General features: G+C 41.1%; 2 protein-coding genes across 2 annotated transcripts; one reads left to right on the top strand and one right to left on the bottom strand.

Annotated features, from left to right (window-relative positions):
- Window positions 1-11,986: 11,986 nt before the first annotated feature.
- insb (preproinsulin b) lies at window positions 11,987-14,551 on the top strand. The gene is made up of 3 exons (XM_071458087.1): window positions 11,987-12,096; window positions 13,356-13,558; window positions 14,273-14,551. The coding sequence occupies exons 2-3, from the start codon at window positions 13,369-13,371 to the stop codon at window positions 14,416-14,418; spliced, it is 336 nt and encodes a 111-aa protein (XP_071314188.1). The 5' UTR covers window positions 11,987-12,096; window positions 13,356-13,368; the 3' UTR covers window positions 14,419-14,551.
- A 213-nt stretch (window positions 14,552-14,764) lies between these two features.
- hmmr (hyaluronan-mediated motility receptor (RHAMM)) lies at window positions 14,765-23,109 on the bottom strand. Its single transcript, XM_071458086.1, has 20 exons — window positions 22,966-23,109; window positions 22,612-22,710; window positions 22,420-22,505; window positions 22,219-22,296; window positions 21,864-22,052; window positions 21,470-21,556; window positions 21,207-21,318; window positions 21,052-21,117; window positions 20,720-20,793; window positions 20,540-20,610; window positions 20,089-20,456; window positions 19,843-19,991; window positions 19,517-19,752; window positions 18,094-18,210; window positions 17,782-17,982; window positions 16,981-17,694; window positions 16,788-16,860; window positions 15,951-16,127; window positions 15,399-15,561; window positions 14,765-15,257 (listed from the first exon to the last, which is right to left on the bottom strand). The coding sequence occupies exons 1-20, from the start codon at window positions 23,009-23,011 to the stop codon at window positions 15,241-15,243; spliced, it is 3,123 nt and encodes a 1,040-aa protein (XP_071314187.1). The 5' UTR covers window positions 23,012-23,109; the 3' UTR covers window positions 14,765-15,240.
- Between the last annotated feature and the right edge of the window lie 329 nt (window positions 23,110-23,438).

Below are 23,438 nucleotides of genomic sequence, written 5' to 3'. Positions count from 1 at the left end.
GTAGGGATAAGGCAGCTTGACGCTCAAGCATCTACCTCACACAGTACCACTCAGCCAGTCACTGTTAATCTACTAATGCCAGAGGTCAAGGGTCAGAGGATAGATAGCTAAAGAACTTTATGCGCAGGACATCCCCACCTGGATATGCTAAATCTGCTTAACCCTCTCAACTCTGCATGTATCAGCATATACTATCACTGGTGCACTAAAACTTTAATCATGAAAATCATAACTCACCTCTATAGCTTATTTATAGTCAACACAGGCTTTGTATGTGCTGTAGATGTAGATCTCTCCACCACATTATGTCCGCCTGTAACCACTTGTCACAAACTTTAAAAAAAAAAAAAAAAAAAACAGATTTCTCTTCCACTGCAACTTGTTTCTCATATGAAGGCAAATCAGAAAACACATGTTGTATGCTTCCATCATGGAGGGAAATTCTTAATATTCAGTGTAAAGCCTCCGCCCCTGTCTGCTGCCCTCTCTGTCAAAATAAATAGCTGCAGCTGTGAGTCACTTCCCATGAGCTGAACATGCTTACTGTGAGACCTTTTCTGTAAAGCAATATATTTAAAGAACAGGAGCAAGGGTGAGTGAAGAAATCATCACAGGGGGATAAAAAACTGCGCGAAAGCATATGAACGGACAAAGGATATGGACGTACGTAGATGTGTGTAAGTACCGCAAAGAAGAAGCACACAGGAAAGAAAAGATGATGCAGAGGAGGTGAAGTAAAAGAAAAAAGAAGGGGGGGGGGGTGAAATGCAGCAGGATGACAGTGACAGATGGGAGCCGGAGCTGACAGAGCGCTCGGTGATGGCAGTTTATCAGCATCTGGTCCACAGGATCACTTCAGCGCCCGGACTCCCTTTCTCATCAGTCTCCATTTCTCTCCCTTCCATATCTTCTGACCTGACTTTCCCTCCCTCCCTCCTCTCTTTCACTCATAGGCTGACAGTTCTGACAGAGCACCAAAATGTGGAGGCAATGCTCCTCCTTTCCGTTCATGCTCTCCGATATGCACCCAGTGAGAGCAGTGTCCACAGAGACACGTCCACACACCAATTAAGACAAAGAAATATTTCTAACAGTCGTTGTCAATAACCTCAAAGAGAGATTAAGCAAAGACTTTATTGCTTTTGCATTAACATATTTAAAATGCCAGCCTCCTTGTGCGTGACCAGTGGATTTATGCTGACATCCTCCAGCTGATTAAATGTGATGTTTCAGGATAAAATACCGCCTTTGGTGCAAGGAAGAGGAAAAAGTCAGGGGAGGCCAGGCTCACACTGCATACGACACCTTAATTGCATCAATGATTATCCCTCCACATTACACTTTCCCTGCTCATATTTATAGTTGTGTCCAATTTTCATTATGCTCTTCATTATGGAGCATAAATAACCTGCGTAAATGTGCCGGCACACCACAGCACACCCCATAACATTGCCAAGTGATATCCATCTTGTCCCCCTAGTGATATGACATTACCTGGCTGAATTATGTCGATTAGCTGCACGTGGCCCCTCCCACTCCATCAGGACAGCAGTCCGCAGATGACAGCATTAACTTTTAAGGCTTTATAGCATCTTCTTTACCCAACACAAACCATTAATCAACTTAATGGCCACCATGACCCCTTTCATCGTGTTTCATAAAATAAAAATATGAATAAAGCCCATTACAGTCTCTATTGTGGAGAGTCTGTGATAAATCAGAGCGGTTCTATTAGAAGGATTGCCTCTTTGACAAGTCAGGTTGGCTGCACTAAATCATCTGCGCTGTTTGCTTTATTAAAGCTCTTTTTTGCTTGGTTTAATGCTTAAAGCTGGAATCTTTAACTTTACACACGTTCTTAGCCATATTTCAATCCCTCCCTGTCCTTTGGCCAGTTGTAAGTGTGAAGGCCAATGAACTAATATTTATCCTGGCCTCTGAGCAAGTTCTGTGTCTCTTACTTTTGGGATTCCTTGCTTGCCTCAGATAGATGTTTCTTCTTGTTTACATCTGCTGCAGCAGAATGTGTGGACTCCTGCAGCTGTTGAAACACACAGAATCCTCTTAGGTGTGTGATTTACTTACTCACTTTCTTGCTGTTGATTTCTATGTGTGTAATGCCCAGTGTGACAGTCTCAGTTTTGAACACACTTTATTAGTGTTGTCAGCCAAAAAAGTCATAACCCACAGGAATAAAACTCTTAGTCCAAACACGAGGAATGTGCCAGTGTAGCAAACACTAACATGTAGATGAAACTAGCATAAATGAACTAAAACCTTAAAGCTGCCCTACTCAGTATTTTATATTAACAGTGCATCAAATTACTACATGTAAAGTTAAACATGTCAGTCATAGAGACAAAATCACAAAGAATTATAGACTATCCCCAACTCTGCAGTTCTCCTCAGTTCTAATAAGTTTATTAGCAACTTGTTATGCCTCCTCGCTGGCATCAGCCAGAGCTGGTTGTCCATTCATCAGTCTGTTCGCCCCATTCTAGTGAATATGATATCTCAGTACTGCCTTGACGAACTTCTTCAAGTTTGGCACAAACATTCACTTTGACTTAAGGATGAACTGATTAGATTTTGGCGGTCAAAGGTCAAAGGTCAAGGTGACAGTGACCTTACAAAACATGTTTTTGGCCCTAAGTAACAAATTCATATAGTCAAACACAATTTAACTCAAATGTCTATCAGGACAAAATGAAGTGAAATGTCCAAATGGCAAAAGGTCAACTTCACTGTGACATCATAATGTTCTGTTCTGTTTTTTGCATAATAAGCTATTGTTCAGTGCTGTAACAGGACAGGGAGAGTTCATCCTTGTTCATCCTTGAGTCCAAAGTGGACATTTGTGTCAAATTTGAGGAAAATTCCTCAAGGCATTACTGAGATATCAGCTAAAACCATGTTTTGTGAGGTCACTGCGACCTTGACCTTTGACCTTTAACCACCAAAATCTAATCAGTTCATCCTTTAGTCCCAACTTGGCGGAGGTGTAAACCACAAGGTTTTTATTCTAGTTTTAACTTGTTTTAACTGACCACTCTCATTAGCATTAACAGTTATCAGCTGCAGCAGGCAGCATTTCATCTTCTTCTTTTCCAAGAAAAGGCTTTGATAAACCTGCTATACACTACCTGCTCAGCACCACAAAGTTGGCAATTAGCTTGTGAACATAGTGGAACATTTAAAAGCTAAAGAGCCAGGTATTTTTCTCAGAAGTTGATGGAGACTGTTTAGTTGGAAACTTTTGTCTCTACAAACCCAGCACTGACCTATTGTCTTAATCACCATCAAATATGATGTAGGGTTGAAAAGGAAGCCCTTTTAACCTCATCCAAAGGCATAGCTGTCAAGCTCTATTAGCCATGTCTACATTTTGTTATATTTGCAGATTAAATAAAGACCAAGATGCAGACTTTGCATTCAGGACGATTCACATCCCGAGGCAGCCATATACTGAGCCAGGGCAAAGGCCATCGCACAGTGTACAGGGTGACTGTGTGCATGCCAGTGTGTGTGTATATAGTGAAAATATTGTGTGGATGAGAAGCTCAGGTCCACATTCTGTTGAATTATGGAGCAAGGCCTAGCTGGAAAGAATTAAGTATTCTTGTGCGGTTTCAACAAAAAAAAAAAAAAAAAAGAGTCCTCTGATTTCACCTCTCTCCATTCCCACCCTGCCTTCTGTTCCTTGAAATCCTTCTTTGTGGTGACTCACAGGGAAGTCCTTTGCTTTCACTTCAAAGAATTATCGTCTCCTTTCTTTTTCTCTAACAGTGGCGAAAAAAATCTACTTCCATTAATGGGTAACAACCCTTGCGATTGAGCGTCACATATAGTTTGTTGTTTGGGCAATACAAACCAGTTTGTGCTAGGACACAGTAATGATAAATGGAATTATGCCTAACAAAAACACTATCACTGACGATGGTACAAAGGCCTTTCAGTAAATTCTCAATTTGGGGATCTAACACTGTCCTTGAATTGTTTAGGCACAACTGGGACGGGTGGAGGAATTAATTTCAGATATTACCAAACAGCGGGGTACACAGCTCCCCAGGCGCCACAGACAAAATCTTTCATCCCTGTTAAAAAAAAATTGAATGGGGATTTAAGGATAACACAGATAATTCAATCTTTATCTGCAGCAAGTCACAATGAAATGTTATGTTTCCATGGGATCCTCTTACCTCAAAGGAGGACTCTGGAATGAAAGGACAACACATCTGAAGCATCTCCATCCTGTTCCTGAGCCAACGAGTAAAACATGCGCAGACACACACACGTCCTCTCACAGACACGCACTCAAAACATAAAAGGTCCTCATCAACATATCAAAGCTGTACTACCTGCTGTTCAACATGCTATATGCGAACCCAGTAGAAGCCAACAGGGCAACATACAGCCCTCCTCTGCAACTACACGCCGCTATCACACTGACAGTTCCTGCAGATAGCAGACAGTTACAGATCGAGACATCTCTCAGGTGTCAGGTATGCATGAGCCTACACACAAACACCGACATGTTTGGCATTCTGCTCCACAACCACCAGCACCTCTCTCTCTCTCTCTCTCACTTGCATTTATGCCCGCACAATATATTAGAGAAAGTTTTAGAGGAAGAGATAGCGCAGGAAAGAGTGGGGACGGACAACCTGGGCTTAGTAACATCAAGTCAAACTCCCGCAGATACCCAGTAACGGCATATAGATACTTCTGCAAGAAAAGCTCCACTGTAGCATTAAAGTTGTCAACATGCATCTAATCCACTGGTTTGGAGAGCGTTACACTGGGTCAATATGCAATTTGAGGCAGGTAGGCAGAGAACATTGGATTGATTGATTCTGACCTTTACCCTGACAGTACCTCCTGTACACATTCTCAACAAAATAATGAAAAGTGTTGAAATCCCCCTATCTTTAGCTTTGGCCTCTTTTCTTCTCCAAAATAAGCGCCTGTTGTTAATCCCACTCATATGTCTGGCTGTGGGTCTGCTTTCTCTACTTTATCTCTAAGAGCAGGGGGAGACAGACTCAGGGGGGTGATACCAGCCATATCGATTTGTGCAAACATGCGCAGTCACACACACACACACACACACACACACACACACACACAAGCATTCGTTATAGCAGGTGGCTGTGCACAGCTTTGCTATAATCCTCAAGATTTAACTCCATCTATCCTACACCACAACTACAAGGTGATTCATGATAAAAATGAAATCTCTTTCTCATTATCAATATATAGACACACTGACATACAGTAAGATAACAGCCAATATAATATAACATATGATCCTCTTATTTAGAAAGATACTATTTCAGCCATGCTAGCAACATGGGGGATGCTTCATGGGGCAATTTTGGTGGCAGTCCCCCACTTTTGTCGAAACCGAAATATCTCAAAAACTAATCAATGGATTTCCATGAAATTTTGTAGACATTCATGGTCCTCAGAGGATGAACCCCAATGTCTTTGGTGATCCACTCACTTTTCCTCTCGGGCAACCATGAGTTTGACATTAGTTGTTTTGAGTAAAATGACACAGCATCTATGGGATGAATTGCCATGAAATTTGGTGCAGACATTCATGCTCCACACAGGATGAATTGGGACCACTTTTATGAAACCTTTAGTTTTCTTCTGGCGCCATCAGCAGGTCAGAATTTTACTTGGTCCATATTTTTTCTCTGCTGTCTAAAATCTTGTAAAGCATTCAGTCCTCTTTGTCTTGCTGTTATTACAGACATGTCTGTGTTGACCAGGATGCCTCAAGATGGTCATGGAGTCCACTCTTGTTGAGCTGGGAAATAGTGTCTGCTAAAGGCAGCTAAAAACAGAAATAATAAATAGCTCTCCGTCATGTAAGGTAAAAATAGCTCAAAATTTTACTTAAGAACAGTACTTAGAGTAAATATACTTTCCACCACTGCTAACACAATTACTTAGCCTTCAGCACAGATGGATTTTAATATTGTCCAATTACCCAGCCAGGGTAAGGGGGTGTCTCTTAAAAAGCTATCAAAAAGGTATAAGACTGACTAAACCACCACAGCCATAAAAATTACAATGAAATAATAAACTGTCAAAAAGTATCTCTCCAACAATTAATCCTCCATTGCCTCACTGCTCATGACTGAGCACCAGCGTTTGCTAAAATTATGTAATATATGACAATTTATATGGGTAATAAAACACCAAGCCAATATTGGAAATGAAAGGGCAAGCTAACAGCTATCTAACATTAGTTAGCTAAACTGTAACTAAAGGTAAAAGTTAGAAACTAGGTGACATTATTGTTTATCCATAGATACTTGACACAGTCTAGTTCAGGAAGTCTGAAGCCGAGGACATAAAGTATATTTAACAATAGTTAAATACAATAAATAGATAGTTAGATACTGCTACTTGCTTTTACCTACAGTGTCTCAATTTGCTTGTGTGATGCATGGGAGCATATACTTGAGGGCAGGAGCCACTGATGGTAGTCAAGATTAAAAATGGTATGGTCCACTTTAGGGGTGCCTGATATTATACAAGATTCTTCAAGGCATGAATATGGGAAATATATTCTAATATTTACAATTAGAGGTAAAAACGATATATAAATGTTTCAACCAAAGTGGTATCTTTACCTCTTTTAGGGCCTCTTAACTGGGTCAGACCTCCCCAAACCCCACGTAATTCGAACCCTGTTTAGATCCTCACACATCAACTGGCATGACTGTAGACTCATACTGAAGACGGATGCCACCATAAAACTGATTTCCAATGCTGTCAACATCAACAAGACAAAGACTGTGTCACATCAGTCCCAAGCTAAAGTGAATGAACACCCTCTTTCAGTGGGAAGTGTAAGAGATCAAGCACATTTTAAGCTGCTACCACTTATCATTGGTGCATTGAAGGGTTATAATGCCCAGTTGGGCGGGTCACAGTATGAAGTGACACAACATCCTGCTCCCTTCAGATGTAGTGTGAAAAAAATTCTCCCTTTAGGGAGGAAGCGAGGATCTTACATATCAATCCATCAAACTAAAGTCCTCACGCAAACTAGAAAAATGCCAATTCTAAATGAAATTGTCTTGCCTCGCTCGTCTCGTTCAGTGTGAGAGGGCCAGTCACATGAGGGTTTAAATAGGAATCTATTTTCTGGCCTGAAAATCAAACTGGCCATCATTCTGTCCTGCTTCACCTCTCTCTTGGGGACTTGTCACATTTATAACATGTAGTCATTTTCTCAGCTGTCAAACTATGCTCTTACCAAGCTGTTGCCCAACCCATCCTGTCAACCTCTAATTCCAATCTGCACAAATGTCTGCATGTGTGTGTGTGTGTGTGTGTGTGTGTGTGTGTGTGTGTGTGTGTGTGTGTGTGTGTGTGTGTGTGTGTGTGTGTGTGTGTGTGTGCGCGCATATGAGTGGGCAATAAGTCAAGTACAGTTTTTTAAAAAATGTCTTTGGAATTATAGGATCTTTTTCCTTTTATTCATTGTTAATGTGTGTGTGTGTGTGTGTGTGTGTGCATGTGTGTGTTCTGTAAGGGTCCAGACAGAAGTGGCATACCAAAGTAGGTCATGACAGAGGTTAGTACTGCATTAGCGACTGTCACTTGCAGGACAGGAGAGTGCAGACACCAGGGCAGCCCTCTCCCTCTCAATCAGTCTCCCACACACATACATACAGACCAGCGTTTCTGAAACTCCGTAGCACTCTGTCATGGATCTGAGCCAGCAGGCCGTGACACACACGGAGGGCAGTGTCTGGAACAGGCGGGCATGTCCAGTCTGTCTTCTGTGTGTATGCACACACAAGCATGAGACAATGTTTGCATATGACAGGGCCACTTGACCTGCCAGACTCCACAGTGTTTGCCCTTGCTAATAATTCAAATTCTTAAAAAAAGGAGCGCTCAACTTTTTTTGACACTTCTTTGATGCTTTCTCTTTTTAACCTGCAGTGATTTTTTTTTTTAATGGCAATTGCTCAATATTCCAAGATTTGCTCAGTCAAAGCACAGATGAATCTTTGCATCAGTATCCGGTTCTCAGAGCTGACTGGTGGAAATCTGTCTCATTACTTTTGCCTTCTTACAGTCACAACTCTCACATAAAAACATAATGATCCAAGCTGAGTCTGTTGTCTGCTGTGTCAGTCAACGTCCTTTCTTTTTTTTTTTTTAAATGTTCTAAGTCTCCTCAGTTTCCATCCTCAAAAAGTCGGGGATAATTATGGGAGTAAACGGGCTCACTATCAGAGGAGATTAACAACATCTCACCAGGCTGAACTCTTCACTCCCTTTTATCTCCTCAAACGCAGAAGAGAAAACGGGTTACGCAACACCCACCTTAGGGACCCAGCCGACTTTCCACCCAACTCCTGTCTGTCTCTGCATGTCTAGGGCGTCTGCTAGTCCTCTGCTATTTGATGTGCGTGTTTGAAGCAGCCATGCAACCGGGGTGAGAAGGATGTGCCTGTTGTTCACAGCTCCTGCCGCTTTGCTCTGTTCCCTCGAGGAGCGAGTTTCAAAGCGTGGCAAAGTTGGACCTTTCCTGGTTCTACATTTAACACCTTCTCAAATCGCAGTGCCAAGGTGCTGGATAGCTTTCTTCCCACCTTTCTCTTTTATCATTCCTCCAAAGACCAGCCTTTCATTAGCTGGGTTTTGAAAGACCTGCTCTCACTTCTCTGTCATTTAGCTAGACTGTGTCCTTTGAAGGAAATGAACATCTGCTTCAGATATTTTTTTTTTTGCAGAAGCCAAAAAAAAAAAAACACATATGGACCCTAATGTCATGTCCTTTGTCTTTAAATTAAAAGAATATTTGATTGAGTCAGCATGATCAAATATTCATTAAGTGAAATAGTGAGCCTCATATCTTACATCAAAAAATACTAGAAAGATTTTTACTCTCTACTCATTAGAATCAGCCTTTACTCCCCTCGTGGAAAATAAATGAACGAGTTGAACTTTGCGTTAATTAGTCTCTGACAGTTCTGGGTAAAATTTCCACATGAAGAATTCTGGCTCTGGATCACTGACTTGTTTCTGTCTCAAGTGACCACATATAGTGTATACTGTGAACCCACTAACTGAAGTAGTGGTTGGGAGAAACCAAAACTGAATCCTAATCCATCAGAATGAAAATGTAGGGGCGGCCCGGTAGTCGAGTGGTTAGGGCGCGTACCATGTGTGAGCGCGAGATGCTCTTAGCAGGCAGTCACCGGTTCAACTCTTTCCTGCATGTCATTCCCCTCTCTCTACCCCCTTTCCTGTCAGTCTCCACTGATCTATCATAAAGGCACAAAAAGCCCAAAAAAATTAAAAAAAGAATGAAAAAAGGCATTTATATCACAATAGTTCAAATATGTGCCATACCTCTGCTCAACAGAATATCAGTCAATAAGTTAGCATTTATGACAGCATTCATGTTTTTATCATTTCCATAAGGAGGCTTAGCTCCCTCTGAATCTGAAACTGAATAAAATCAGATTTGGACAGACAACTGACATTATCATATATACAATTACCGATGGGAGCTTTCTTTGCTGGGATGTAACATTTAAGATGCTTTCTTAGGTGTTGTTTGATATTTCAAAGCTACTCATATTGTATATTTATATCTGTACTGTTAAGATTGGATTACATATTAATCTCAGCGAGGGGTCAGAATGCCAATTTATTGCATTTTCCTCCTTCAAACGGTTTATATACATGCCACTGAACCAAACACACCAGAAATTAGATTTTTAAACACTTTTCTCAGAAAAGCATGTATACTCTCGCTGGCATTTCTTTCAAAGAGCATTTTTAGGGATAGTAGCATTTTTCATTAGTAAAGCATTTTTGTTGTTGGGTGACAGTTACTTATGAATAATATATAGAAAAGACAAAAAGAAGCAACACAAGGCAGACTGAGCTACCTATGAAGCCCAAATAAAGCATTCTTTTTTTAAGTGCTATACATATACACTTGCACAGCACTTGCAGTAAAATAAGAGGAAAGACACAGCAGGACACAAATACAAATCCACATACATCAAGAGCTTCATGAGATGATAATAGGACTATTAGAACTGACAGCTCTTTACACTTTTTAGTGTCAAAAGTTCTTCAACTTATAGCAAAATTCCAGAGATCTGTATTTAAGAAATATATATTCTTGCATTTATTGTCCACACGATCACTATAAAGGAGAGAATGCAGCTGATGGACATATTCAAAGGTTATATATGAGATTTTAAACAAACAGCTATTCTCTGTTTATGGTTTTGGTAGCCAGTGAGTTAGTTAGTGCGTGTGAGTCCCTCCCTGTCAAACCATGGGTCTTCCCCAACGTTTATAAAGACAAAGTGACCACCCATACATGAGATGGCACAGTGCAGTACGTAGTATGCAGGTGAAAGCGACCTTCCAGTATTTCCTACACTTACGAAACCATGTTTTTTGGGCTAAAAAAATCCTCCAATAAAGAAAAAGATAAGCTCAGCGCAAAGGCAGACTGGCCATGGGGATTACCTACTCAAATAGCAGTCAGCTGGTGGCCCGTCAAAACATCCATACAGGTTTTAGCGGCTCTGTCCATGTCTCTACTGGCCCTCTCTGTATGCTTGACAGGGTCAGCCCCAGTGGACAAGTCTAAGGCTAAACTTCTTTCCCAGTCTGACTGTAGAGCCAGGACTTATCTGGCTTTCCTGAAATGGAGAGCCCTGTGAGCTGCTAAAGGGCTCCAGTTTGACTCGGAACCAGATTTTCTTCTCTTCGATGTGTAAGTAACTTGACGGGTATGTACTGTTTGTTTTCACTAGTGATCGCCTGTAGAAGTCAAGACGTTAACTAACTTCCTGTTACTGATAATAAGCATTTGTACGGCAAATGTTGCTATTGCTAGTTGACTTAATGTCAGCATTACTGTAAAGGATATCATGGCAACGCCAGTGTGGGATATTGGTTGTGGATTCTTTTCTTTTTTTTTTTTTTTTAATTTTTAATATTTTTATTGGCTTTCATGTACACAGAGTAACTTTATTCCGTTATGCATCTTGTTGTGTGTCTACTGTGATATCTAGTGGTAGTGAATATCACATATATAACCTTTAAATTCAATAGTGCAATGACAGCTAAAAGGAGGATGTGAAACATTTAGAAATCCTAGGACAGTTCAGCTGATACTCATGTAGATGTAACTCTTTCTTTGAAGTTAAAAAAAACGGTAAACTTAACCTAGAGTCACTGAACTTAAAAACATATCATCTGCCTCTGCTCCATACACAATAAATGACCACTTTTTTCTTTCTTTTTTTTAAATTTTGGAATTCTTGCAACCAACATTGCAAGTTTTGGTCGTGTATGTAAAATTACATTTTAGTACAACAATTCAAATTGGAAATCAGTAGAAAAAAATATGCCTCAGGATTCCTGGTTCCAGTAAAAGTTAAATTAAACCCCAGAGACAAAGAGGTGATAATACAGAGCTGTACTGCATCCAAAGAGCCAGACAACTGAGTCACCATTTAATATAAAATTATAGTGTCACCTCTCTCCCACCCTCAGACAGGCACAGTAAAATTACAAAAGAGCAGCTGCTGTAAGACAAAGGTAGACTGATTAATTCTCATCAGTCATTACGTGTGCACACAGCTCCATCTTAGAAACACCACTAGTGGTCACTAGTAAGCCTCAAAGCCCTCTAATCTACACGGTGCGATCAGAGTGTGGCATATGGTATTTTGTCTGTCAGCCTGTTAACGGTGCCAGTCAGGCCACTACACAGCAGGGGTTGAAATGGGTATCACTCTGGATGACTGCCTTCTCAAGTTTATCCCAACTTTGCCTTTGGTCCACACTCAGTTAAATGACTTAGTGCCACTCAAGAGCAGATCAACATGCTTACAGGTCAGGGTGTTAATGAGAGGACCTTAGCGTTTTCCGCTGAGGCTGACAAAGACCAGGTGGAGGTGGGGAGTTATAAAGGGGAAAGGTAGCCAAGTGGAGATGTTCTCTGTACCTGTATAGTCCTATAGGCCTAGGCCCTTTTCATCCGTAACTACAAGCTGCTCTGCTGCACCGAGGCCTCTAACACAGGTAAGCAAGTTTCTCCATTCCCTCAAGATTTCAACTTTTAAAATTTATGTGTATAATAACCAGGATGAAAGTAAAGAGTAGCACAAGCAGGGATCTATAATTCAACCAATCTACTGCGCCAAGGAGCCTGGCATACAGCCAAGAGGGATAGAGGAGTGGCGGGCCAGATAGAGCGCTCTGCCAATGTTGTAATGCCTGGCACAGGTGCATTGTTAAAGACACTGTTAAAATGATTCATTTTCAATCCAATAATCTGCAGCACACTATAAGATGTCCACAAAAGGTCAATATAGCATCTAAATGACTGCTAAATATGTTTTTCACCTTGAAACAGGAGCTGAACTTCAAACCCAGGAGAATATCCATCACAAATGGGATTTCACTAATAACACTAATAGCAATTCTGTAATCTTGGACAGATCATTTGCACTTGAGTACTATAGCTGGTAAGCTGGACAGCTAGGTGGGGACTGACCTTGGTTGACTGACCGACAGTATCCACACTGGTGATTTTGAGACATAGGCAGTCTTTCTAGTTTGTAACAGATGGCGCTAAGATAAAATAAGGGTCACCTGAGGATAAAAGTAAATAAAAGTAAATCAAAATAAAATCAATTTTTAGTTTACTTCAATATGAGCCGTGTCGCAATAACAAACATAACCTTGGATGGCTGATCTCTTAACTGCTTTTTGCAGTAACGAACCACAAAGAGATAACATACAGTTTTGGAATTGATTGATGACCACCTTGGTTTTCTTAATCTATGATTTTGCCTGGGCAAATTTGTAAGACTTTGAGTCAGATATCACCCAGTGACTTTTCTGCACACCTTGTTCCACTGCAGCTTTTCATCCTGCTCTTTTATTTCCAATGAAAGAATGAATTATTCAGCTTTCTGCTCACTTCAAAGCCCTTATTTTGAGTTTGTGTATTGCTGCATGCCTTCTATGTTGTCTCTGTGCTATTAAACTCTCAAAGCCTGAAGCTATCTGGTGGAATTTCACAGGAACACCACAAACCATATATAGATAGACATGTTAAAACAAAATGGCCCTGTAATGCTTGGGTGTCATCAAGAAAGGGCTGATGAAATCTGAACATCATTTAATCCTTTAGCTTTCAACCACTGGGCTCCGAGGTATTAAGAATCGAAAGATCTAGTCAGTCTAAGTCGTTGTCTTTGAAACCTAACATGATAAAAATTTGATCAGATGTGTACTGTTTTGTGTGTGAACTTTTCTTTTTTTCTCTGCCCAAGAGGTCTCCCTCCTATGGCCAAGGTTCCATGGGCGGTGTCCATGATGCTACTGCTGGTGCTCTACTCCCACGGGGTGTCCTCGGCTCCAGCCCAGCATCTCTGTGGCTCCCACTTGGTGGATGCCCTCTACTTCGTATGTGGAGAACGGGGCTTTTTTTACAGTCCAAACCGACCCCACAAGCGGGATCTGGAACATCTGCTCGGTAAGGCTGCATAAACTCTGGGAACTGTTGTGAATTTTTTTTTTGGTTTGACTCATGTAGAATAAGTTCTAATTGTCCCCTTGATGGTCAGAGTTCAGAAAGGAACAGCATGATATTGCCCCAAGACCCAAGGCTGGCTTTGTGTCTCTGCAAGTCTCTGCCCACCATGTTCAAAGTTCAGACTCAGTCTAATGAGAATGCCAATTTGGATGCTGGCTGAAGGAAAAATGTGTAGGGGCAACATACTGGAAACTTCACTGAACTAAATCTATGTATTTGTCCGAACCATCATTAGTGTGCGAGGCCTCTCTCTGGCCTCTTTTGAATTCAGTGCTGTAATACGGCTCTTGGTCTCTTATTGGTGCTTTTCAACTATGATGTGACAAATCCAATAAACACAAATCTTGTGAAATCCCCAAATTCCTCATTAAATTATTCCCAAAATGCATTTTTTGGATCTTCCACCACAAATATTCATTTGATGTTTTGAAGTTAACTTTAGAGGTCTAAGCTACGATATGCCTCTGTTGGAGCTCCGTCATATCTGCTCTCGAAGTGGATACTAACAGGACTAAATGGATTGGGGAGATCAGATTACGTAGTCATTAAGTCTCCATTAAAGTGTGAACAGTCTAAATGGTAGTTTGAGGAACTGTGGGTTTGCGCAAAAGCAGGATTTAACACACAGATATGGAAACTTTCTCTGCTTCAAAGGGTTCCTGTCTAAAAAGGCAAGACAGGAGCAGCAGCTGTGGAGGGCTCTGTCTGGCCATGATGAGCCCAAGGTGAAGAGAGGCATCGTGGAGCAGTGCTGCCATAAGCCATGCAGCATTTACCACCTGGAGGGCTACTGCAACTGACCTGCCACTCCACAACTAGCACCACTCATAGCTTGTAAAAAGGTCCCGAAGTCAATTTCTTGCCTGATACTTGCTGGCTATGTCTTATCAACTGAAGGAAATAAAGCTTCATGACCCATAACCCAAGGCTGCTCTCTGCAAAAATGTGAATTTGTGTTCTTTGTAGTTGGTATATAGTGTGGAGGAAACATGGGTTGTCAAAGCCTTTTGCTGTGCTCCAACCTGTGGCTGCAGTCCTACAGTGCACTCTACTGGCTGAGGACAGACATAGCCAAGAAGACCCAAGCAACAAAGGCTTCGTACACATCATTTTTACATTTGGGAAGTCAATAAATTTCAGTAACACTTTTGTTTAAGAAGAGTATTAAAATCTGTCTTTATTTACAAAGAAGAAAGGTTTATAAAGAGCTATCCCACATGAAATAGTTATTGGTTCTGCTGCACTAAGATTTCTATAAAAGTTACAAAGTAAAAATTAGAAAATACAATGAACAGTAAAAATGTATTTTATATTTTTATGCCAACTATGCGTTTGTACTCTGAATTGTGAGCACTTAAGATTTCATCTATCTCCTCATTATTTTCACATTGCTCATGTACATACACACATACACACACAGACACACTTCTTTTAAAAATCAAAACAGATAAATCTTCAGGCTCTTCATGTAACAATTAGACAGAGCAGGCTGTAAAGCTGCAGCATGTGGGAAGACAGTTAACACTTGCCAAAAGATTGCTAAGTATTCAAAAGACCAAAACTTAGAATATTAAATTTGTCAGCCAATTAGTTGTCAGTTCTTGTTTGGTAGAAGGGCTCCATTACGCATAACGATTCCCTGACAAAACAAACAAAGAAATTAGGCCTCCACACAAATAAGGTGAAAATCAACAAAAACTTAGGATTTATATCTTATCACAGCCTTTTCTAACTCTAAAGGTTTCGGTGTGTTGCAGTGTGTGGTCAATGTACTGCTTACCTTCTTTAAGAGGTTCAGTTTCTTCAGTTTGCCTGTTTTCTTTGTCATGTTGGAAAGCTTTGCTGGGATCAAACCTTCGGCGAGGAGCACCAGGGAGCTTTGACCTCAGCTGCTCCAGATCACTCTTCTGCCGGCTCACCTGGGAGCGAAGCTTAGTAACCTCCTACATGCACACACGTACACACAGCCAGGAAAAGGGGGGATGAAGTACAAGCACCTGAGCTTGAGACAAAGAGTGTGAGTGTGAGTGTGAGTGTGTGTGTGTGAGTGTGAGTGTGTTTGTCATAGGCTACTTTTGGAGACACACTAAAGACCAGATAATTGGGAAGGGCTTGTCCACCTGGGGACAAAGGCTGTGTTCCCAATCGAGACAAATCAGATTTTTGGGTCAGTGGTTAAGATTAGGGTTAGGCTATGGTTAAGGAAGGAGTTAGAAATACACAAGTAGCAGTCAGGGTAAGTCTCCAGGTAATGAATGAATGCATTGTATCCAAAAATGACCTATGACAACACACGTGTGTCTGTTGAAAAACAGTTACTGTCATGTTTTACCTGCTTCAGGGAGATGTTCTCGTCTTTCAGCTTCATCACGTGTTTGATCTTCTGCTTCTGGTTCTGGTGGCCCAGCAGGCGAGCATAAGCATCAGCCAACTTGTTTAACTCCTCCTGGTTTGCCCCATTCTCATTGAGCAGTGCATTTCGCTCTGCTGCAAATGCATTGAGCTGTTCCTGTGGGCACACACCAACACAAACATCGAGAGGGTTTTAACTCATCGATTCATTTCACTTAAACTGACGTGAAATCATTGTCTTGGCCACTTGGGGGCAGCGCAAAAAGCTGTAAACACAACACTGATACAGTATTATCATCTATATACGGCAAAACATGTTTGGAACCAATTACCTACATCAAGCAGATATGGAGCAACAGCATTTATATGGAATTGTAGTTCTGGTCACCTGGCAAATGGCTACAAATACAACTCTCCGACTGCTGAGGGAAAAATGCAGCTCTTCACTATGTTCACCAAATAGTTGCTACGTTTGTCTGACTGCTGTTTGGTGCTGAACATATAATGTACAGTGGCTTTATTGGACTGTTTTTTTTCTGAGACCAGCTGTGTTGACTGGAGAGTGTTGAGGCAGAATCAAAACAGTAAAATTGTGTCACCAAAACCATGAGCTGAAAGACACCAAATTCTACCAAATTACACCAAAGAGATGAGTGATAATTATCTAGGGTTTCATCATTTAGAGTGACACGTTTACCTTGACACATTTTCTCCATTATTTATACATAAAATTATTAGTGCAGCTTTAATTAAAGGTGTTCTTGGCTACCCTCAGATTTCACATTTTAAAATAAATTGGAAATTGGACATGACTGACCTGGAAGGGCCTGACTTTAGCAAACAGCTCTTCATATTGTTTCCTCCAATGTTCTGTCTCTGAACTTGGGGAGCTTAGAAAAAAGGATTGATGAGTTAATTTGCAAATTGTAAAAAAAATAAAATAAAAAAATAATAATAGAAAAAAAACAAAAAAACAAATTCCTAATCACACACGCAAAAATCTTGCTCACCTCTTCTCTTGCACTTCAGTTATTTGTCTCTGGAACTCTTGTCGCTGCTCCTCTATCTCCCACTGCAGTGTAACCTTCTCCTGAGTCAGTATGTCTACCTGCCCCTGCAGGACCTGTCTGTCTTGTCGTTGCTCTTCCAGCTCGCACTGCAGGGCCTCTACAAGTTCTAACTGGGTCTGGAAGCCTGCACACTCTTGTTCAACATCATCTAGGCGAGACTGAAGCTGATTTCTCTCCTGCTCTGCCATGTTGAGTTCATTTTCAAGATCGACCTTGGACTGGTCTTTGAGTTCTACTTGTGCCAGAAGACTCTTCTTCTCTTCGTCTACTCTCTCAAGCTCGGCCTTTAGTCTGAGCACTTCTGACCTGACCTGCTGGTTGTCTTTCCTTTCAACCTCCAATGCTGCCCTTTCCTCTTGAAGGGCTGTCTGAATTTTAAGCATCTCCTCTGATTCTTGTTGGAGCTGTTCCATTATTTCCTCTTTTTCCAGGCTGACCTCCTCTAGTAGTTTCTGTGCCATTTCCTTCTCATTTTGGAGCTTAGTAACACTCTGACCTCTCTGCTCCTCCAGTTCCCCCAGAGCATCTTCTTTCTCCCTTGTCTGCAACTGTAGCTCCTGCTGTAGCTGACTGATCAGGCTTGCATAGTTAGCCTCCATAGCCTTCATCTTCTCATCTTTCTGTGCAAGGTGAGTTTGCACTTCCAGCAAAAGTCTGTCAAGTCAAAGAAAAAAAGGAACATAAAAAGATGGAAAAGTGACATTTATTTAAAGACAGCCTGAAAGTGAATTTTAAGCGTACCTTGCATTTTCTTCCCTGGCTTTTGCTTCAGCAAACTGTCTCTCCTGATGCTCCTCTAACCCCTCCTGCACTCTCTTAATTTCCTCTTCTTTCTGTTTAATCACTTTGTCCATCTCCTGCTTCATCTGCTGGGTCACTCTCTCCAACTCCTCTTCCAGTTCTTTCTGTCTCTCCTCTGCTCCCTTCAGAGCCTCTTTGGCACTGAAAAGCAAGACAAACAGTCTGTGAAGCTTACATATTGACAGAAACTTAAGCTAAATGCCAACGTGAATCACACTGATGTTCCAAAAATGCTGACACCTGAGTGCTCACCTTTCCAGCTCTGTGACAATGTCTCCCATATTGCTCAGTGAGTTTGTGTGTGCCTCTTGGAGTTCTCTCATGGCTGCTAAATGCTCCTCCTTCAAAGCTGCCACATCATTGCTCTTACTGAAAATGACAAGGTGTTAAAAGTAGGTATCTTGACTTTACTGCCCTAAAATGCATAGTTCAGTGTCATTGAAATGATACAAGCATCATTATAAGATTGCTGTTTTACAGCTTTCTATTTTGTTCTTTTCTAGTAGGTGCTTGAGAGAAAATGAATCTGGAGCCAATTTGGTAATCAATAAATCATTTAAATCATTTTACAAATATAAAATACTAAACGGGGTTTTGAACTGCTGATTTGGACCAAACAAGACATTTGAAGGCATCATCATGTCAGCTGAGAAATGATGTTATAATTTTGCATTTAATTTTCACTGAAAAAATAAAACAATGATGATGTTATTTTTGTTGGGTCTTGTACCAAACAAACTTTCTTTACGTCTGGAGAATATGATTTGTAGGCCGCAGCATCTCTGTAGCACCACAATGCTTCATTTATTATATGTTGTGTTTGGTGGCCCTGAGAGCTCAAAGCACTGCAACTTAAGAAAACACATTGAAATAGACAAAACACAAACAAATTCAGAAAACATCTTCATCAGTTTGACAACAAATGTGCAAATATTCACAACACAATGGAAGTGTTTCCAGGGGACAATAAAAAGTGATGACCCTGGCTAGGATGCAGTTGTTCACTGATTTGTGACGTTTTAAGTTGAACAACAAAGCCTGAACAACTAATCTGAATATTGAAGTCACAATATGGCAAAGTGCAATCCCCAAATTGCAGGAGCTGCATTTTTTTGATCAAGGTAAAATGTGTCACAACATACCATTATAAATGATGCAATGAACCAATGTGGTGCTACAAAGATCATGTTCTCAAAACTATTTTTTCTCACCAATATTTTCAGTCTGTCTCTAGTCAGTTGTCTAATAAAAGCAAATAACATGTTCACCTCCAAGTACCCTAGTTCCCCTCTTATTCCATAAGCAAGGTAGTGAAGTGACTTGCAAACTTGGAATTGCTCATGAACAGAAATAGACAGTGACCCACACTGTCTTTGTCAAACCAGTGATGGACTGGCAACCTGTCAATTAGTTTTCTCAATTTTAAACTTGGTGTATGCTGGGACATGTTCCCAGCTGCCTTGGACTCTAAATAGTAATACAGGCAGTGAAAAAAATCAAAAAAAAAAAAAGGTGTTCTTCCGCAAGTGTAGTGAACAGTAAAACTTTAATGTAAGTTCTTTCAATCTCAAACTCTTGACTCTTGTGCTGAAAATGTTTGGACATGCAAGTTTCACCTTAACTGCATCTTTTCTGTAACACTTCTTTTCAGTATATTTGGCCTTTGGATGCTCACCTCTCCAGCAGTGCCCTGGTATCACTCAGTTGTCTCTCCAGCTCACTGTTTTCCTCCTGCAGCCTCTGGACGGCCTCCTGACTCTTCTCTGCCTCCTCCTGCCTCCTCTGCTCCTGTTCCTCCAGGACAGCAAGCTCTCCCAGCACCTCCTCCATCTCCTCCTTTAACTGTCTCAACCGCTCCTCTGAGTCCTCCCTCTCCTGCTCCACCAGCACAGACAGGGAGTCTACAAGTGCCTGTAGAATAAAGGAAAAATTAAGTTATGGCATTAAGTGTCATTGCCCTAATCTACTCTAAACAAATGCAGGAGAAAACGTTTGTGTGACCTTTTCTTTCATCAGTTCCTCAGTAAGAGCAGCATGTTCTTGCTGGAGCTGAATATGTTTCTTTTTCTCATCTCTTTTAACCTCCTTTAGTGAGTTGAGCTCTGTCTTTAACTCCTGCACTCTCCTCAGCCCCTCCTCCTGAGTCTTGCCTAAAACCAAACAATAAAATACACGCAATACATGCATCACATAACTGTCAATTCATTTTTGTTATTTAACGTAGTAACAGGATCTTGGTGAACATACTTCTCTCCTCCTCTGAGAAAAGACAACGCTGTTCAAGATGCGCCACTCTCTCATCCAGCTCCTTCTCCGTCCGTCTCAGCACATCCCTTAGCCTAGCAAGTTCTGCCTCCTGCTGCCGAACTGTTGCATGAGAGTTGTGAACTTCTTGGTTGGCCAACTTCATTTGCTCCTCCATGTCACTGACTGACCTCTTTGCAGATTTAAGCTCCAGCTCTTGGTTCTCCAACCTCTTCTCCACTTCCCATAAAGCATCCTTTGACGCCTGCAGCTCTTGCTGGAATTTCTGTGCCTCCTCCTCTTTATGTCTCAACATATCTTGAGTGGTTTCCAGCTCAGTTGTGCGCTGCTCTAGTTCAGTTTCAAATTGCCTGTGGAAAAGTGACAAATGAGCTTCATAGTGTACAGTTGACATTTAAGTTGTCATTTAAGGAGCCTATAGGCTTGTGCTTACTTTATTTTCTCCAGTTGCAAACCTGCAACAGTGTTCTCCTGTGTCTTTTCTTGGAGCTTCAAGCGGAGATCCTATAAACACACAAATAGATCAAGCATATCTTTCACAAAATATGAAAGAAAGATGGAGATCAGATGTCCACTTTTGGATGATTTGCTCTTAAAGACTTGTTTTTGTAACCTGGATCTGGTCATTGGCTGTGTCCAGGTATCCCTGCAAGACTCTGATCTCCTCCTTCAGCTCTCGTATCATGGCTGGAAAACAACATAGAATTGTGGGTAGTAGTAAGCAAGCAAACCCAAAAATACAAGCAGGGATTGTATTACCTGTACCCCTTATGTTATTTGTACATCAAGTGCAGCACTTGGGACATACATACATGTTTATGTGCAGGAAACAGGATGAGAAGTTTGGTAACTCGGTCATAGATGTTGAAAATATGCATTTTTCTTACAGTTACGGGACAACATGAACAAAGGGGTGTGAAGGAAAAAGCTTGTCAAAGATCTCACCATGTAACTTAGCATTCTCATTCTCCAGCTCTTTGTTCTGGGTTTTTGTCACTTGATGGAGGTCCTCTATAAATGATAAAAGCCCTGATTAGTTAATCTACACATGCCAGCAAACATATTTCTCCCTGGTAGCCCTATATGTTCATAAATCTTACCCAAGTCTTTGTTCCTGTCCTTTAGAGCTGTAACAGTAGCTCTGGCAGCCTGGAGGTCAGTTTCTAGCACCTTTAGATGGCCTTCAGTGTTAATCTGCAGGACACTTAACTCCTGGACACACACGTATAAAAATACAGACAAACACACACACTACATCAATACAAACTAATGCACTAACACTGTTACTCCATATGTAGGTGTGAATAAACCATGAATGAATGATTTTAGAGTAATGAAGGGAGTATGTGTACACAAGTCATACCTTGTTTTTAACATCCAAAGTGTTCCTGGCCTCCATCAGCTCCATTGTTAGTGAATTGATTCTCTTTTTTGTAGTGTCAGCAGAAACCTAAACAAACATGTGCTCAGTTGCAGGAAATATTGTCACAATCTCCCCTTCCTGAGTTACAGCACTGAATAAGGGCAAAACATTATGACGTCACAGAGAAGTTTGATGATTTGGTTATAAAATATCATCACATCATCACTTTATCATATTAGACATTTGTGTTAAATTGTGTTGCCCAACTAGAAAATATAATGCCTCTGGTCCTGGCTGTCACTAGTGCAGAGGCATAAAATTAGTTTAGCACCTAAGACAAGACAGGAATTTCACTACACTAAATACTACACTTAAGCATCAAAACCAAACATACCTTGTTTTTAAGGAACTCATTGATTTTCTTGAGCTCAGTCTGCTGTCTTTCAAGTGTGGTAACACTGGCAGCGAAGGCTGTCTTCTCCCTGACTGCAGCCAGCAGCTTGGCCTCCACCTTCTTCAGCTCCTCTTCCAAGGTCAGCAACTGACGGTCCTGCTCCCCTCGCTGCTGAACCAGGGACCTTATCTATTTGGATGCGAAGCTAAGTGTTTGACTTCCACATAACAAAAACAATGACAATGTAAAAGCTTGTTGGTTTACGAGTTTTTAAGAGTAACAGTAACCAATTGTCATCGGAAAAGACATATCAGTAACATTTTGTGATTAACTAATGACACAGGATGAAGTGTACCTCCTTCTCCAAGAGTTTCTGCTGTTTCCTTTCCATGGTCATGCCATTCTTCTCTTTCTTTACACTTGACCCTTCAACCTAAGTTGTGAAAGAAATAAAAAAGGATAGTTTCTCGACAGCAGTAGTTGTAGAACTAGTAGATCTGTTCATTGAAGAGCCATTGAGGGGCGTTATAACATATTTGAGTAGCAGAAAACTTACAAGACCATCAACTGACAAAGTCCTACGGACCGGGGACACCAGGACATTTCTAGAAGGCGATGGTGGAGGCATAGGAGCCCCAGCGGCTGGAGACACAGGCAATGACAATAAGTGGCACAAAACATTATGTTTTAGATAACGTTATTTCTTCGTTTTCCTTCCTTGTTGTATTGTGCTTATATATTTACCCACCTGCCTTAGGAGGTCTAAATCGATCAGATTTGTCGAAGGACGCAGCTCCTTTCAGGTCCCCAGGTTTAATCTCATAGGACCCGGGTGGAGGGGCGCAACCTTCGGCCAAGAGCACAACGTTAGCGTCAAGCAAATATTGATGCTACTTCTTTGTTACTTTAAGAACCTAGCCTGCGTAGATTGATTTGTTTTTACTTGTTTACATTATCTTAAATGAAACGAACACGTTGCCACGCAGACAAAGTGTATGTGCTGTCTTCGTAACGTATGACAGCTAGCATAAGCTACTTATCGTCGAACAAGGTGGACAATTTACAAACAAGCTAATAGCTAGCAGGTTTCGACTTTACTTACCTACGTGCTCATTGAACCTCTTCAAGGGTGCTCTCGAAAAAGACATTTCTCGACCAGTGTACGTAACTAATTTTGAATTTCTAGCTGTGTTGATAAGGCTGCAGCGCAGCGCTCGGTCACTCACAACAACAAACGCTTCACCGCTGAAATTTCAAAATAACGTCACACGTACGTCAACGTACGTGCGGCCAATAGGCATCCAGTCTGGGATGACGCATTCCCTCCCACTCTTCTGCTATTGGTTCAATACCCTCCCTTCCCATGTCCCATCCTTGCCATCATGTTTTCACCCTGTACGGTGAAATGTGTGAGTAAACGGATGTATGGAAATATTGTAAACTAAGGGGCATTTTCATTATAGCCGATTCATTAAGAATCATTTCAAATGCATCGCATCTGTGTTGGGATGCGCAACACTGACATAAGAAGCTATAACAATTTATATTTATAGAATTGTATGATATTTTTTAAAT

The sequence above is a fragment of the Trachinotus anak genome, unplaced genomic scaffold, assembly GCF_046630095.1.
Source record: "Trachinotus anak isolate AG129_WGS33_773 ecotype Australia unplaced genomic scaffold, CSIRO_AGI_Tana_v1 ptg000021l, whole genome shotgun sequence".
NCBI classification, from domain to species: domain Eukaryota; kingdom Metazoa; phylum Chordata; class Actinopteri; order Carangiformes; family Carangidae; genus Trachinotus; species Trachinotus anak.
The sequence above is the reverse complement of the archived record's forward strand: the minus strand, read 5'-3'. Positions and strand labels throughout refer to the sequence as shown.